Below are 19,477 nucleotides of genomic sequence, written 5' to 3' on the forward strand. Positions count from 1 at the left end.
CATTCTTTCAAATACGTCTTGGTCAAACTGAAAAGGCTGAAAATGCAAAATATTGAAGAGGCTGTTAAGCGGATTCTTTACTTGGGAAAGAATTTGCTTGGCTGCTTCGGTACTTTGCCATTTTTGGCACTGTAGTGTGGAACTGCGGTGGTGGTGCTGCGGTAGCATTGTCGCCGCACAGTTAGACGTTGCCCATTCGATTGTCAGTTAGAGCGTCTTCTGTGTAGCAACATGCGTGAATGGGCATTCCTTCTTTGAAGGTTGTGCGTTAGGCCCGGCAAGCCAGAATGTAAAAGTCTACTGCCAATCACTAGTGGACCGGAGTTCCGCTGTGGTGACCCCTAACCGGGAAAAGCCAAAAGACACAAACAAACAGTGTGGTCTCGGAGTTGGTATATTTAAGTAGGGGGTGGGGGCGAAGCTCCCCACTTAATGTAATGTTTGAAATTGATTTTTTTTTTTAGGAACAGCGATTTTTTTTCCCTTGGAAAAAAAATCGCTGTTCTGACACTTCAACATTGTAAGCTTTCGCTTACATAGGGTCAATCACCGTTCACTTTTTTAAGCGTTCGGTGATTTAATATAGACCTGATTTTTTGATTTTATTTTTGGTCTCACTCTCCTAAAATTTGTGGTTTTATGGCAAATCACTGAGGACTGAAGCCAGAAAATAATGGCAGGTGTTTCGAGTTTCAGACTTCATATCATTCAGAAAATTCATGCTAACACAAAACCTGTTATTCTGTCAACTTTCTAAGTTTGTAAGAGCAATATTTAAAATGTGTCCCTATTTTGGGGCCTTTATCCTCACATTATTTTTGGCTTTGTTCAAATTTCTTGAGGTTGTGAGGTATGACAAAGGTATATTTCAAAACTGCAGACAGTAAGGTTTCCTTTTATGTTGTACTACTCTACCTGTTAAATGAAATTACTGAGGTTTATATGCCATATCAAAGCTTTGCAGTAACACTGTGCCTCAGCAGAAAGCCAACTTACCTTTAAATGGCCTGCTGTGTTCAGAAATTAATTTTATATATGCCATATAATAACATTGTTTTCAGAGGAAATGTGTCTATCTTCCATGACACCTTGATAACGAGAGGAAGCACTGCAAAGGTTTTGAACATGTTTCTCTGTTTTGCTAGGGTTGCTCTGCTTTGGTACTAAACACGACTGCTGCTGCGGGACATTTTGTTAATTTGTTGGAACTTCATTTGTTACCTACTCCTGAGGAAACCCTACATCAGACCATTATATGCCAAGCAGCTTCACTCTCCACTAATGCTCTAATGCTGTGCCCCAATAACTACATGGTAGATGTGATGTTCTATGACAATATAGTAACAGCTATAAATTAAGTGAGCTGTGATGTAATTTATATCTTCAGCCTTTGATAGGTTCATACACAGAACACTGATCAATAAATAGGTATTAATGCAATCTTGATAACATGTATATCTGCTTGGCTTACAGATAGGACATGGCAAGTACCATACAACAATTCGACAGGTGAAATCCTAGGTAAAGTCAAGGTGCCCTACCATACTCTGTCTTAGGCTCAAACATATTTAGGTTGTATGTTTCAGATCTATATTTTTCATCTGAGTTGTTCTATAGTATGTATGCTAATGAGTTGAAAATGAGTAACCTGATTACATCTGTCACAGACAGAGCATGCCTGGAAAATAATGACTAAACTGACCATTGGGACAGAGGAGAATGATATGTTGATAAATACATCAACCAATAAGCATATTAGATTTAGCAGACATAGACTGAAGTGTTAATATTTAATACAGCACACAGTGATTGAAGCTGTAGGTTCATTTTACAGCCTGGGTAAATGGCTAGATCCAGCACTGAATATTTCTGATCATATCAATCAACTGGTTAATGACAGTTATAAAACTATATATTCTATAAGAAGATTTATAAAGTCTAGGAAATCAGAAATGATGATATCCTTCATTGTAAGCAACATTAGGCTCGTACTAGAACATGGAATAAAAATATGGAAACCTTGTTGGAAATTGCATGGGTAAATTAGAAAGGGTACATCAGAAATATACCAAAGGCATCCGTAGATATGAAAAGTTGAGTTATTACATATAATTAAAATATATGAACCTATACAGCATTTCATATAGATATTTAAGAAGAGATCTTTTTCATGTATATGGAACATTTAGAGATAACTACCTCTGGGAATGTTTATAGTTATCAAAGAGTATTGCAGACCCTCCAGTCAACGTGTCTAGGACATTATATAGGAATAAGTGATGTATTCAATGATCCTCTGAGAGATTAGCTGATGCATGGAATTATTAACAACTTAAGACACTTCTTATGCGTATGATTGCTGTGGTATATTGGCAGACTAGAAGAGCATTACTGCTTATGCCCTAAAATACATGTATATATGTAAATAAGAGTAAACATGTTTAAGGCACTAGATTCTTGCTTATTGATCTTGGTGCTTTAATAAAGGCCTGCATGCCATTGTCAATTCATGTGCAAGTGTACAGAATTAGTTTTATTTTCACATGTCATATGGCATCTTCATTATAGGAGGTTTACAGATACTTTTCCACAGATGTTCTAATGTTTCACCGAGGTCACTCTGGCAGGTCCCATATACATCTTATCTTGTGCTGATGAGACTATAGCACCTAGCATTCTTTATAACTTCTAACAGTACCATGCTACTGTTTGTTCAGCCTGAAAATACGGAATGTAGAAAGACAGCTAATCAAAACAAAAACAGGCCTTTCCTCTTAATTAATATTTGTTTATGAGAGCATGAAATGGAGACAGGAGCCAGTACAACTGCTTGAAAGAAAAAGGGGGAAGAGTACAAACAAAAAGTATAATTAAATAAATAAATGTGAGATATGAGCTATGTAAACCTAGTTGACAGATTATAAAAAATAATAATAATTTGACATTATCAAACGGTAGGATTTCTGACACAGATGAAAAATAACAGAAGACAAAGAAATGCAACCATCAGAATGATATCCTCCCATACTAATAAAGAGTCTTGAAAACCAGAATGTACTCCATAGTTTGATAATACATTGAACCTGTGGAACTGTATGTGTATGCTTACTAGATGAGTGAAGAATATTTCACTGATAAGTGCTCCTATAACATTCATTTGTAAATATTTTTATATTTCTAAAATGCGGTTCAGAAACGTTGCTCTACATTTTCGCCCTGCGTTAATTATTCAGTTTTGTTTTCCTTTATAGGTTCATAGGTTCATAGGTTGGTACTAGGCTATCGGCCCTAGGGCCTATACAAACCTAGCCACAACAATTCCCTGGCTATGTACAAAACAACATAGGAAGTATAGTACAAAGTAGTTACAACAAGGTAGTCATAATATTTACAAGAGTCACTACAATTTGGCAATAAAGCAATACAATAAGAGAAAAGTTAAGTAAATTTAAACTATGCAAAAATAAATAAATTCAAACAGTAATAAAGTATCAGGAAAATCAAATGAAATTGAGCAAAGTTATCATGAGTGTAGAGCAACTGTAGATTCAATATCAGATATTAAGTACAAAGGGAAGATAAGAAGGCTGAGAAAATACAGATAGCAGAAGCTACATGAGGTTATAGTTAGTGGTTGGTATGCTTAAAGTGAAGTATAAAATAATTAGTAATGGTTGCTAGGGTGTCAGTGACAGTTCAAGTGGAGGAAAAGAGAATTGTAGGTGGTTAGATAGTTAAGAGAGACAGTACTGGGTCTGAATTTGGGGAGAAGTGATAGCATTAGACATGGTGGGGCAGTTGCATAAGCATTTGGAGAGAAGCTGCTTGTGTAGGGCAGTTTTGAATTTAATGGGATGTTCTTCAGAATGGACAGAGGAGGGGAGATTGTTCCAAAATCTGGCAATAGTCCAGGAGTATAAGAGTTTACCTCCAGGTAGGTTAGGTTTGTGAATCTGTAGTAGGTTTTGATTTTCTGATCGTAATGACCGAATGGGGAAGTAAGGGGAAAATAAGAAGCTAAGTGCAGGGCAGTCTTGAGGTTTGTAAATAAGTCTGTGAGAGGTAGTTAATTGATGGTATAGTAGGTAATGTGGGAATCTGAGGTACTGAAAATTTCTTAAGGTTATACAGTGATGGATTGAATGACAACAGTTAGAAGCAAATTTGGCAATCTTGTTGTAGCAAGACTCTAATTTTAGTTTCAAGGAGGACTGCAGATTAGTTAATAAGGGAGCACCATAGGTTAGAGAGGGAAGTAGATAGGAGAGGGCTAAGGCTTGTTTTGTTGAAGAGGAGAAAAATTTGTTGTGCCTGTAGAGAAGCCCAGGTTTTTTGTGGATTTTTGAGATGTTGGATTGAATATGTAAATCAAATTTTAGGTTGTCGTCTATTATGACTCCTAAAAGTTTTGCACTATAAATGAACTCAATTTCTATTGAATTCAGTGAGAGAATGTTAAAGTCTTGTATATTGATAGTGATATTTTTTTAGAGGTGAATAGCATAAATTTGGTTGAGTCGTCTGCATATTGGACTAGGGAGGTATGTGGTATAGTTTGGTGTAGGTTGTTTATGAATAAGTTAAATAGAAGGGGACCGAGGATTGAATCTTGTGGGACACTGGTTGGGTTGTGAAGGTAGGGAGAGATAGACAGCTGCCATATGATGGCATGTTGCCTATCAGAGAGATAGCTTTTAAACCAGTTAAGGGACTCAGAAGACAACCCTATGGAAGAAAGTTGAGAAAGAAGGACAGAATGGGATACAGAATCAAATGCTTTAGATAGATCTAGAAAGAGTGCAGATGCTATATAGCCAGAGTCACGGATTTTGTTAATGGTATCTAAGAAAGAAATTAGTGCAATAGAAGTACTGTGCCGGGGATGGAATCCATGTTGGATTGGGGAGGGGATGTTGTTGTTTAGTTTAGTTCCAAGCTATGTAGTTTCAAGTCCCCTTTAGATTGATATGGATTTTTTTATGGCTACCATTTGAGATCTCATCAGCTCTAGAAGTGTTTCAGTGTCAGTAACAACTACAGTTGAACAGCTGGACAGACTAATCATCATAGTTAATGGCATTTAAGTCTGAGGTGATAGAAAGTAGGAACAAGATTTGCATCTAATAAAATTGCTTGACAGAGCAAAGTCTCAGGTTTAAAGCTTAAGTGGAACAAGTATTAATTTGTATGACTTTTCTAAAATATAACAGTCATGCCTTAACTGAAAATGCACTCCATCCAGATGCTCACAAGTTGAAAGAACATATTACCATATAAAAACCTACTATCAAATTATTTCTTATGTATTTTCTTAACAATGTGCAGTATTTGTTCAAATTTATCCACAACTTACCCAATGTGACAGAAGCCTGAAAAGCATGAATGCAGTACGCTTCTGGTCATCTGAACAAGTGAACTGTTTGGAGTTGCTCACATATATAATCACTACAGCATTTAACTCTTAATCTTGCAAAGTTTAGGTGCAGTGCTTTTACAAGCGACTAAACCAATAGCTTATTTTTCCAGAGAATTAAGATATCTGTAAACACATTATGCACAAGTACAAAAAGAAATACTGATGATAGTATCTGGTTGTCAAAATATAGTAGAGTCAGACCATAAACCAATATAAAGCATCTACGAAAAGCATTGCATAAAAGTATCTGTCTCTAAGGAATGCTAGTGTCTTTGCAAAAATATAACTTACAAGTACAATATAAGCTTGGTAAATGAATGCACATTGATATCTCACTATGTAGAGCATATGTGAAGGAATACAAAGAGAGTTTGCAGTGCTGAGGATAATGCCACAGTTGCCAGTGTCTGGAGATAAATAACAACAATCAAATTTCTGTGCCATTTCAGTTGTTCATGAAGTTATTATAATAGCATGGCCAGAAAACATAAAGTCATTGTACATAAGATCAAATCCAATATTTAAGTATCCCTGTATTTTTGTTTTGTTTCATATGTTCCAGCCTTTTATCTTATCACCATCTTGTCCTACCTAATTCAAACAAGAAAATCCAACCCGCCTCCCTGGGATGACATCATCCGGAGGGAGTAGACTCTACCCAATTAAATACCTTGAAATGCCAATTAATTGAAATGGGGCCCACTACAGCCAGACAAGATAACGTGATTCACTAACATTTAGCGTTAATGATCTTTGTTACTTGGTCTCAGTGTATGGCTGGCACTGCCTGAAGAGTCTGTCTCAAGTCCATGGACCCAGCACTTCTGTCTGTCTGTATGTATTTATGCTGGACCTGGCTGAGAGTCTGCACTATGTTCTTCATGCACACTCCATTTACACCAGTATTATGTTTGTGATTCCTGAAAAAATATCTGTATAGCTTCTCCTTCTCCTTGATCAGCGTCACCTTACAACTTTTACCGTAATCAGATTGTGCGTCTCCTTGGACCCTGTGCTATTACCATTACTTATCTCTTGTTATAACCTCTAAACACATTGTGTTACCCCTTACAATTTCCAAGGATAAACCTTCTTTTCACTCCTTTCCTGCTACACCTCCAATGCTAATTTTGCATTTGTAAAATGTACACCTCAGTACTGTGTAAAGTTTGTACATAGTAACTCTCTTTTCATCTTGTTTTGTGTTACCTTTGTGTTCGCCTGCTGAGTATAATTGTTACATTGTTGCTGGTACATGGGCTGACCCCGCAATTGGTCATGTTGTGATCAGTGCTCTGCCCCACTAATCAAAACATAAATAAGAAAAAAAGAAAAAAATGGTGATGCGGCATGGCCATGAGGTCATCCCGCGTAACAGCTCCATCTGTAGGTCAGACTGATAAGTACAGGCTCAGCCACTATAACCCAAATATTCTCAGAATTGTGTTTGCAATTGTTAAATTTAAATATGGATTTTATCTTGAATTAGTATATAAAAATTGCTAAACTATAAGCATATTTTGGTTCCATCTACTTTGATGCATATAACTGGTCATGTCTGAAAATGGGTGAATCGGGAACAAGTCATTTACTGGAGAAGTAAAACAAAACAAAATCTATTTTTTATGTCAACTGATTTGCTGCCAAGTAAAGTAAAGCTATTAGATTTTTTTCAGTGTAACCTTATCAGTGTGAGTCTACAGTGCTTGCATAATGATGGAATGGATAAGTTAGTTTACTGAGATAACAAAAATATTTAAGTTAATAAATAAATGGGTTGTGTTGTGTCCTCTAGACCCCAATGATTGCCTATCGCTCAGTAATTCTTTTTAAGGTAGTGACTTCATAACTTATCTTACCTGCCAGTCAAACATTTTAATGATTTCTGATTAATCTTGTATATGCTTTGGTAAAGCAGAATTGATTTGTTCCATCCTAAAATGTCAGATGCAACTTTGATTTGATGACAAGTTCTGAAATGTTTTCACAAGATCTATGCCTAGTTATTTAAAAATGTGGGCTACATTTTATCTCACCTCATTGTTTTTTCAATTTTTAATTTTAAAAACAATCTCTTTTTTTAGCAGCTTTTAATGTATCATGTTTTTTGTCTTTGAAATCTAGACATTACCCCTTTGCCTTAAACCAATTCTATCAGCCAATGTGACAGTATTTGTACAGATTATCCTGCAATATTTTGAATATCAGCTACCTAAAGTGTGACACCATTGTTTTGCATGATTTAGGTGTGCCTTTTTGGGAAAAAAATATTTCTGGATATTTGTAATGTGAGGGCTATATCAATTATTTACTGACACCATGCAAACTGTCTGACAAATGTTCTTTTGTTTTAAAAACAGAACACGTCAGACGCCCTGTTACACAGGGGTCCAGGGGAGTAAATATTGTGGGAAGAAACAGCCAGGGAATTGTTATGGCTAGGCTTGTATAGGCCCTAGGGGCGATAGCCTAGTACCAACCTATGAACATTGATGTTTAGACACTTTACAAGCTGACTTTAAACAATCAGTTAATGATAGATGGTATACTGTCACTGTGTCTTTAAAGGAAGCCGTACTGTTTGTTATTGGCTAGCTGACTAATGCTCAAACTGGAGAGCCTAAAAGACTGCAGCATCTTGTCATGGTGGCTAGAGTTAGAGAAGAGGAAGACAGTAAGTGCTGCACCATCCTCACTTTCTCCTTTTCTGTAAGGATGGATATAGCTAAGGGATGTGGGGACTTACCCATGTTGTGTACAAGCCCCCCCCCAAAAAATGTTTTTGTATTCATTGACTTTGGAAGTATTGCTGTTTTGACTAGTGATAGTGACCTCCCAATGTTTTAAATGTTTCAGTAATTAAATAATTAAATATTAATTAAATAAGATGCATAGTCAGAGCTGGTAACTCGCCAAGTAAAAATCTACTGCCAATCATTAGCGGACCGGAGTTCCGCTGTGACGACCCCTAACTGGGAAAAGCCAAAAGACACAACAACAAGTGAGCCCAATTCTTAAAGAAAGGTTTGACACTTTGTAAGCTGCCATTAAGCATTAATTGCTTATAGATAGCCAGGGTGGCAGGGGTGGATTGCCAAAAGGGTGGTTTTGACAGGTACTATCCAATACAATGATACAAAAAAAAAATGGTGTCTATAGAATATTAAGAAAAAGTTGTTAGTGCTGATACTGTTTTCCATTAGTATATACATTACATTAATTACCCATCTTCTTTTGTTATTTCTACATTTTACTTTTCAAAAGACTCTAAATTACATACTTAATTTATACTTCAACAGTGTAACTAAAAGTGGAGAACTGAAATGAAAGAAAGAAAGGAAGAAACAGGTAGGGGAAGGAAGAAAGGAAGGGTGGGAGGGATGCTCCAATCTGTACACATGCATCTCTAAGCATTGTTCCATTAATGCCACCACAGTTTGGATACAAATACAGCACTGACACACGTTATTTTACAGCACTGACACACATGCTATTTTACAGCACTGACACATGTTATTTTGGGTCAGTGATAATCTCCTTGTGGCTCAAAATCAATGGTTAGATCCTACCCTCATCACAATTTCTATTGCAGACTTTCACACTATGGCCCATGTTATTCTGAATATAGAAATGAGATATTGTGGACTTTCTGGCACCATGTTTAAAAAGTTGTTATCTTATCTTCTGGGTCATTCATTGAGGGTTTCAAGAACGAAAGCCCCAATAGTCACCTGCTGGCAGCATACCTCTCAACTATACAGATTTTAGCAGAATGTCCAAATTTTTGGCCTCATATTTTGGTCTGTGTTTCATTTAGTTGTGGTTTTTCTGGCAAATTAGTGGTAAATCATTAAACACCGCATTTAGAAAATAATGACAGACATTTGAGTTTCAGACTTCATATCCTTCAGAAAATTCATGCTAACACAAAACCTGTTATTCTATCAACTTCCTAAGTTTGTAAGACCAATATTTAAAAAGTGTCCCTATTTGGGGGCCTTTATCCCACTTGTATTCATGGCTTTGTCCAGGTTTCTTGCTCTAAGAGGTTGAGAGGTATGGCTAGGAAGTAGAGGACCTCACTCCTTAATTCTGGCATCCTCATTGCTCAAGGTGTACAAGATACAACTTAGGGAGGTAGTGCAAGGAAAACATATTTTTACCAATCATAATCTGCCTATAATTTTCCTTCAATCAAGAGTGATTCCTTAGTGTTTTCACTCCTGAAGACTGCCAGGAGTTTGCTTTCAAGAATATTAGACAACTGGTTGAGACCAGCTGGGCAAAACAAGCCACTGTCCATCTGTTACATCTTCTTCCTCTTTGCTTTATAAACAGTGAAATGAATTAGAATTTTCACTACAGCCCCATGATCTTGACGTGATTCTTGATGACTGACTCACTCTGAAGGCCCACATACCAACTATAAAGGTATTATACTTTCAGTTTAAGACGATCACTGGATTTGACACCTTATTCCACCACTGGACCCTGTAATGAGGACTAATTTGATATCATCTACAACATGAGTAACTGGCTATCTGGCACAACTGCAGCAGATAAAAAATTTTGAGCAAAGCTGCTGTCTGAGGTATATGCTTTCTGCTGTATATTGCTTTTGTTCTGGAACATGGCCTCTTTGTTGGTAGTTGCCAGATCTATTTTTGAGATTGTTGTTATTTATTTATTTATTTTTTAATTTCATGGTTATAAGATCCATTGTTCATGTTTATTGGGTCCTCCAAAACTTATGTCCTCATTATTTAAAACAGCTGCTGGTGCCTTATGCCTCAGTCAGGGCACTAAGGTCATTAGTGGAAGATCTGTTGGCAACTTTGAGGACTCATCCCAAAATATTAGCCATACTGTGTTTTGCCTCTCTTACTCAAGTCCTCTGCAACCTTTCCTGCTTTAGGCATGCAACTCAAATGACACTTTTACAAATTTATGAAACTGTTATCTATTTAGAGGATTATCTAAATCTACTTACTGGCTCTTATTTCTGTTTTTTTACATGTACTAAGTTACTGAATCTATTATATGCTTGTTTTTCACCATAGCTACATTTTATATTTGTCATTTAATTGTATTGCTTTATTCTTTCAGTTTGTAACAAAAGAAGTGCTTAGGTTTTTTAAGTATTCAGTTAAACAAATAAATAAACTGATTTGTTTTACTGCAAGGGCAAACATCCTGTACCTTGTACGTGTGTTGTCAAAGTCCTTTCACAATAATTATCTCTATGCAAGTCATATAAAGAGACCTCAACTTGATAATAGGCATTTCTGTGTAGTATGTGTTACATAGATAAGTTTAAATAGGGGCTAGAATGGAGACTGTGTTCAGAAATATGTCTAATTCCGTATACATTAAGGGCATATGATGAGGAACAATAGCCTTGAAGTAATTTCTCAGTAATGGAGATCAGAGACTGTGTTAAACATGGCCTATGTTGAATGCTACTAGGACATCAGTCAGATCTGTTTTTTGGAAAGAATTATGTGATATCTCCAAAGAGACATTAACAACACGATTAAGGACAGTGAAACCCATTACTGACAATGCTAAGCTTTCGAATATGATGCATTTTACTCCTAGAAACCTGAATAGCCAAGGCAAGTGATCACATATACAGCACTTCGCATCTAGTGAAAGCAATTACAAAACAGCCCTTTGAAAATAAGAATCTGCGGAGGATGATAGAAGTATAATGGTCACCAAGCAGATATATGACTTCAAAGTATTGTATTTGATGGCCATTGTTTGTTCCTATCTTTCTTTCTTCTTTCAGTTTGGTTCCTCTTTGAAAGCTGAAAAAAAATCTCCCCAATAACTGTTTGTTGTCTAGACTCAGAGCAGTTGAAATCACAGACTACTTTTCATTCTGTATGGCCTTTATTTTCTTACTGTATGCTCGCTGCTTAGGATCTACAGTGTGTCATTTTATGTTATTCATTTGTTAATCTGGTAAATCCAGTAAATACAAGTGTCTTATTTTAGAAGTAACTGAGGAGCACTTTCTAAATAACTGACTTACTCAAACCCACACAGTAGGCAAAGGTAGAATGAGAAGCCTAAGCACATGAGTATACAGTGAGGGTCATTAGAAGCTCATAACTTTATTATTGTGTATTAAACTGCCAAACATCTGTAACATCTTTGCCTATGCTTTAATGTCTATGGTGAAGCTAACTTTCTATTTTGTCCTAATAATCCTTACTTATTGTAAAAGCCTTAAATAAAATGGCTTCTAGTTAATCATCGCACCACTGACTGTGTCTCAATAGGCTTGACTAGTCACAACATGTCCTAAGAATGTATATACAAGGGCTACAACAGTATTTCCATTTTGAGTAGTTTAACAAGCTTTATAATTAACTTTAACTTATAAATAATATTCTGTCCCATGTGCTGTGCTCAATATTCTCAAAGGAATTATGAACTGGTAGTGACCGTGTTTTCCCTAACAAACACTGATCCTTTTGTCTCACTCATTCGGTTTGGTTGTGGTTCTATTTCTACTTATTCAGATATTATCAATTTTTAAATATCCCCACCCTATCACTGTTAGTACTGGCATGACCCACTCCTCTTTTGTCTCTTGATCAGTTCATCAATTACATTCTTTATTCTGGTACCTCATTAGTTAATCACATTAAAAAAAAAAAAAAATATATATATATATATATATATATATATATATATATATATGTATATATATACTTTCTGGCTCATGATTCCTTTCTCTCTGCATTTATTGCACTTACTTAGCAGTCATAAGCTTCACAATTGCTAGCAAGGCAGTACCCTGCTCTTGTTACAGTTTTGTAACTGAAAACAGATGTTTTCAACAAAAATTTCCAGTAGGATTTGAATGGGGGTTATTCTATACCAATTAACTCTTAATTACACTACAGTGAATGGCCATTTTTAGATAGCTCTATCTACCCCATAACATTCATAGGCACCTTAGGTGAATTTGAAATCAGATCATACAAGATAGTCTTTAGGTTACGTTATCAGCTGAGCTAGCAAAGCAGTTGCTAACTCTAGGCACCAGTCTGTCTGCATCCCTTCCTTCCACTCTCTCTCTCTTTTCTTTCTCACTGACCCACAGAGGTTTTTGAATATCAGTACTAACATTTTCAATTAACATATACAAATATGTATCAAGAAGAAGCTCATGACTCCATCCATCTTGTCTAGCATTGCTACCAGTAAACCATAGGTGTTCTGTTGTACTGTTATTTATTCTACCACATTCAATTCTTCCTTAATAACCGCAAAAAAAAACTGCCACCATCAACATTCATTTTCATTTCTGCACTATTCATTTCTACATAAATGATTTAGAGACTTTACAGAACATATCTGCAAGTTGATATTTGTGAGAACCGTGTAATGCTTGCATATACATACATTCCACAAAGTGCCTGAACGCCTGCATTTTTTGCATAAACTGTATAATGTGAGTTAGACTGTAGCAGTCTTCCATTCAATGATCATAACCAATGAATGTGATATGTTACTGAGTTAAAGAATGGTGTACTATAAAAAAACATCCACTGTACACTCAGCATGTTGCCCCATTGTTGCTGCATTATGGTTATTTTTCTGTAGTAGTAATTTCAGTATATGATGACAGCACTATTTCAGCATAAGAAGTAAAAAATCCCTTATATGATGACCCTTGTAAAGTCACAATAACTGCATACAGTGCCAGCATCCTGGCTTGTAGCACGATTCCTGAGAGTTGTTGGACACTTTGTTTGGACACGATTTAGCAGCCAGCTGCAGCTTTATTCTCAGGAGATGGGTGATGAGACACTTTATGCATGCTTCTTGGTATCAGTGAGGAGGCAAGGAGCTTTGTTGTCATCCAAAACAGTTTGGAATCCAAGCTGACATACCTGGTACAGCAAGTAAGCACAGAAGAGTGGGCATCTAAACATGTGACTATCATTACAAGCCAGCACCTCACCTATCAACATTTCACTGAAAAAAGACAAAAAAATGTTTAAAAATTGATAAGTTTAATGCACAACTCTACAGCCCTCCCAAAGCAGCTGGAAACAAATGTTTCTGTAAAGTGCCACCTGAACTTAACTTGGAAAAAAAAGCAAAGATTAAATAAACAAAAAGAGAAACGTGTCCCTCAATAAGGTTGCACTCCATTTCTTTTTTGATCCAAAAACTGCTAATGCTGTTAAGCCTGGCATTAGCTGCAGTACAATCCTTAAAAGCATGCCACCTTGCTAATCCAAGCCTTTTCCAATGCATTTCCCAATGCACATCCTGTTCAGTAACTTCAGTGAAAACAAGCATATTGACCTATAAATATTGACTTGAGCTCACTAAAAGTGTTACATTTGCAGCACCTATGCAGTAACAAGTTACAAGTCTTAATTTCAATATATTACGCAGTAGTTATAGAACTTTAAATGGTCCCTCTTCAAACATACTATAGCTTAGAAACATTTCAGTATAAATAATATTACGTCAGGCTTCATGCATACTTTACTGTCTTGCACAAAACTAGTCCATTCAACTGAGAAGAAATACTTTTAATTCTCTCAGTCGTCTTGTCCTTTCTCTGTTGGACCTAGGCAGCACCGTGAAGATGCAAGGTGCGTAATGGATATACTGATGCTAACACCAATGTTTAATAGAATTAATTAATCATTGATGAAATCTTGAAAGCCATTTGATATGCTATATAATGGCAAATAAATAGATAAAAAGGATGAAAAGCATGTTTTAAGATTCAAAGCAGATAACCAGTACTCAAATTATCCATCCTTTTTAGATGTCACAGATGATAACTGTTCAACTGGAAATAAAATGTCATTTCAAGGCATTCATGAGCTCATATGGCACAATAAACAACCACAATAATTTAATATTTCATTCAGAACAGCTCTTGTCACAAGAATCCAACAATGCAGTACAAATACCACAGTGCCGTTGAAAAATATACTGCAACTGATATAACAATACACTTTTAAGCTAAAAGTATCAAATAACTCAGGTGAGTACATTTCAGTCTGACCAGGCTGCAAACATTCATATTCTTTATTCTATTACTCAGCATTGTTTGCATTTTTTCACACCATGAAGTACAATATTCGGTTGGTGTACATTAAATGCCACCATGAGGACAACATCATATCCCTTTCACAACCAAATGTGTACCTTAATGTACTACTGAAATCAAGGAAGTTGTGACTACAGGCTTGTTTGCAGTATGTTCCCCATTTGTCAGGCTGATGTTATTTCACAGTGCTATAACAGTAGCATTACTCTTTTTAAAGTTATAGAAGAGCCGAGTGCCCGCTGCCCATTAACAGCTCATATTATACGCACCTTGCTGCGTATAGATGAGCATTACAAAAACAGCATTTTGTATTCCAGTCTTAATTGAGAAAAAAAATCAGCTTTACTGGAATGAGAAGTAAGATCTTTGGCAAGTTAAATGCCTGTTTATTATTATTGTTTAATCCTTGTTGTAGAACAAATAATTCCGCGCAGTATTATGTAAAAATGCATCCACTGTATTGTGCAGTGATCTTCTTCCACTTCTGGACTTTGGTAGTTGCTGGAGCTGTTACATGATGTTATCTGATCTGATAGCAACCTTTTACTAACTTAACTGTGCGAATAAAACTTAAGTTAACCATATATATTTCTTATGATCTAACATAAATAAATCAGCTAAAGATGTTCTACTTTTTAAAGATCCCACAGCCCAAAGTATTTTTAAATAAAAGATAAATAAAATAAAATTCCTGTATATGTCTGCATTTAGGGGGCGTCAGACTGCTTCACTGTGTTAGTAGCACTGACCAGTTATTAAGCCTGTTTATGCCGCCTGCACCTTATCAGCTAACAGCAGCCATTTTCAGCTTCTGTTTAAGAAAACTTAGGTGGAGACATGCACTATCATGTGCGCACACATGCATGCTTTCCGTTTGTCCTCCTGCAATGTATCACAGTATTTGTTAGACTGCGGGGCGATCCTCAGACAAATTACTCCAGTAAGCAATTGCATTTAATTAACAACTTCTGGGTTTTGTATATCATACCGAACTTATTTCATATGCAATCGAAATGGAAGTTTGATTACAAATTAAACATATTCGTGGACTAGAAGCAGGCTTATTTTGGTAACTTCAGCATGGACGAGAGTCATTTAAAAATATTTGTAATCCAATATTGACAAGCAATCTGCACAACGTGGTTGTTGCCCCCGTTGAGGCAGGAAACTTTTGCAAGTCATGATTTTATCACAGCCGGAATTTACAACGCAGCAGTAACTGTATAACGGTGAAAAAATACAAGATAATCACATTGATTAGGAATAACAGTCAAAACCCACTTTATTCTTGACAGAAATATATATAATTCCAGTCCTCAAACCACTTCCCCCCGACAATTAAATTATTTTGACAGGTGATTCCCTACAATAAATCGTCAGACTGGGTGTTGCAAGACATCTGATATTCAGATGATTATCTGTAATTCGCTACATTTAATGCGAAAACTATCACACCCCAATCTTGCTTAAGGGTTGGTTTTAGAAGGCAAGACACGCCATGGAATTAAAGTTGTGACTGACAGAAATTTCTGAGACAGTTACTGTTTTATTTTAATCATATTTGTCTGCAAAGAGAAAACTGCGCTTACAACATTCTTGTTACATGAACCCCAGTCGAGACAATACTGTCCAGTTAGTGCAAAGTAACTTGTTAGTGACAGTCATTTTCGAAACCGCCCAGGTGGCCCCTGTGATACCTTATATCTGTATAACAGCCTGCCTTTGGGAATGGTAGTTAGATGTCCTAGCGAGTCACTTAGTCTAACTCGTGTGTGTGTGTGTGTGCGTGTGTGTGTGCGCGCGCGCGCGCGTGTGTGGTTTGACCCCTAGCCTGCAATGTAAAAGCATTTTCGGTGTCTAATAAAATATAAAACATATCTCCTGTAATACATACACACACACACAGCCTTGTTTGGGATGGGAGTAGGACACAGAAGTTTTGTTCATCTAAATACAGTTTTAAGGAAATATTTCGTTCACTGCTTGCTGGAAGCACTATATACATCCCGCCATGGCTGTACTGATCCCTTATGCAAGGACGTAATTTACCTATTATATTAGATTAGCACAATAATCTTAATTTGAGACATCCCAGGGTTTATCATTTTGTGGCCAAAAAGAGTACCTAAATCATTAAAATAATTTTCTGCTGTGTACCACATCGTATTTACTCTGTCCACACACATAATGAAATTGTGTTTGATGACCTTAGGTGCAGCAGACAGTTCTGAGAAGGACATCACTTCTAGAATGTTGTCTCCCTATCCGGACAGGTACTGTTAAGCCACATGTTCACTCATTCAGATACAACACAAGCATTTTACTTCAAGACAATCCGATGCTCTGCAAATGACTTTTGTATGTGCTCCCATACCCCTTCACCTGGAAAATGTCCCTCCAAACCAATAGAAGACAACACTTGATTAACCTTTCTCTTTTCATACAATGCCAAACAATAATGTCAGTTTAAGTCTTAAGACTGAAACATAAAACAGAGTGGTACCCGAGTGTATTGAAGTAATTTTAGAATAAGTATGAAGGCTATGCCTTTCTACAGTGTATGTGACCTTCTTAAAACAATCTCTGGGTACCAATAACTGGTTCTAGCTACAATCTTGTTAGTACAATACAAAGAGCAGTTGTGTAACTGGTTGAGCATTAAAAGAAGAAATGCAACAAGATATATTCTAACTTGGATATGAAACAACTGGATATAACATGGGAGCAGGTAGATCCGTGCATTCCCTACCCACAAAATTTAATCAGGGGACTTAACATACGTGATTCCTAACCCATTGTGATTAATGGTTGCCCAACTGACCAGATCCGGCAAATGTTTTAATTTGTGTCTGGTTTTAGTTTCAGCGACAGGAAAGCTTTATAAGATGTTTATTTCATACATCTGGCAACCGACTCAGGTCAAGAGGCACCTCAAGTCCATGGCCTAACTCATCACCGTGCTGATGGAAATGTTCAAGGTGCCTTTATATTTTAATTTATCTGAAACATCATAATAGTGTAGCAGACCACTTCTCGTAATTCTCCTAAAATAAAACTGATGCATATATGTAGTATACATGTAATGTTTAGCTACACTGTCCACTGTAAACAGATAATATAAAGTGCTCAGTCATTTATACTAGTACAAAATGTTGGTGTGAAACAACTGATATGGCAGTTTAGTAAGTATCGGTTTGTGTTACTGATGGGCTATAAACTAAGAGCTGATGTTGCTGATGCAGCAAGAAGAGAAGTAAGTAGGTGAATAATTAAGGAAAGAAACAAAGTGTAGAAAGGTCACACAGACAGCCAACTGGTTAAAAAAACACAAAAAGACTTACCGGACACTAAACAAATTGGAAGTATCAATCGGAAAATCAAACCACACATCACTTCGGAAGCCATTGCTGCTATTTGTTTGAAACAGTTCAGCAGACCCTAGACACACAATAATGAGTTGCTGTGCTCACACCAGGCAGATTCCCATCGGGTTTAGGTCCAGTCTTGTCTCGGTAGCAGATACCGCAGCATTACTCCCCGACTCCTGCTTATAATCGATACATGTTTCACCCTTGGTGGATCATTTTATGGGGCAGTCCAACCAGGCACTGTCCACATGCATGTATGTGCAACTGTTTTAGCTGCTAACCCAAAGCATGTGAATTTATTTTCCTTGACACCAGTAATGATTTAGTTATCCGTGTCAACATGGGCCACATTGAGAGGCAGGTAGATGCAATACAATTTGCTGTGTGTAACTGTTAACGGAACCAAAACCTTTTATATTCCACTAATTAAACGAGTCATGACTGCGATCCTACAAAGACTGTGGGCAGTAAAGAGTTTCTTCCAGTTCCTTTTCTTCCTTCTAGAAAGATTATAAACGTGTGGCAACTGACCCACTTAGCTTAGATTGCAGTTGTTACGTTGTCGTCCTGTAAAAGTTGTTAGATTATATGAAAATTCTAACTATAAAAGTACTGTCTGAAAACTGAATCCGGAGATTGAGTACTTGACCGCTGCATATTTATTTTAATTAACTCCAGGATATCCTTCTTTACCTCGGTTGCTGTTTGCTGTCCAGATTCGCGCAACTGCAGCCTCTGTCCTATGCTCTTTTGGATCCCCCATCACATTGCACAATTCTCCATCTCAATGAAAAGTTAGCGGCCCGCCCCACAACTTGTCTTAGCAGCGGCCTCTACACAGTCCATAGAGTGACGGCAGTGTCCTCCAATCAGCCGGCGGAGAATACACGCAGATGTGCCAGTAATTGCAAGCCTACAGCATACAGTCCCGCCCATATTAGCTTGCTCCTCCGGACTGTTTCTGGCCAGCTGTGGGTGACCGAGGTCTGGCAGCTGCAAGGCTGTGGGTCTGGAGAAGAATGATTTCTGTGTCCACTAATTGTAATAATGTCATTGATACAGCAGAAATCCTGACTTTACAGACCAGTAAACGTTAATAAAAAATGTATTACTGCATGATTTTGTGACAACAGTGGAATGCAATAATAATAAATGCACATAAGTAGGTAACCAAATCAAAAACAGGCCAGTAGCCAAGTAGCCCCATATTTTGTTATCGAATGGCTATAAACAGAAACTCTGCGAATAAAACTATGACAACCATAGCTTTTAACCTTCCATCTCCCAAAATTTGGAGTATTTCCTCTCATAATGTGGAACAAATAGGTAAAATGTGGAACGGGTACTGACAACTTCAACTAGGAAGTTCAAAAGAATGGTTAGATGCGTTACTTTATACTTCTAAACATTCTTTTGATGACTTAATATGATTTAGAATTAAAATTCTTTGCAATTAATGCATGTCTGACTCTATCAACTGAACAATGAGGGACATGGACTTTTTGAAGACCCAGAATGTGGAACGTTCCTCGTAATGAGTTACACTGGAGAGGTACAAAACCAGCAAGTTCCTTAGAATATAACTGAATTTAAATAGAG

The 19,477-nt window shown here is 36.8% G+C and overlaps 1 protein-coding gene across 1 annotated transcript in view; it reads right to left on the reverse strand.

Annotated features, from left to right (window-relative positions):
• PIEZO2 (piezo type mechanosensitive ion channel component 2) overlaps positions 1-18,654 on the reverse strand; it is a gene marked incomplete in the record, with an annotated part of 2,710,318 nt that extends 2,691,664 nt beyond the window's left edge. The window contains 1 exon segment of the mRNA XM_044067359.1: positions 17,852-18,654. Coding sequence (XP_043923294.1) covers positions 17,852-17,915 — 64 coding nt within the window.
• Between the last annotated feature and the right edge of the window lie 823 nt (positions 18,655-19,477).

The sequence above is a fragment of the Protopterus annectens genome, chromosome 3.part1, assembly GCF_019279795.1.
Source record: "Protopterus annectens isolate FY-2018-M chromosome 3.part1, PAN1.0, whole genome shotgun sequence".
Lineage (NCBI taxonomy): Eukaryota > Metazoa > Chordata > Ceratodontiformes > Protopteridae > Protopterus > Protopterus annectens.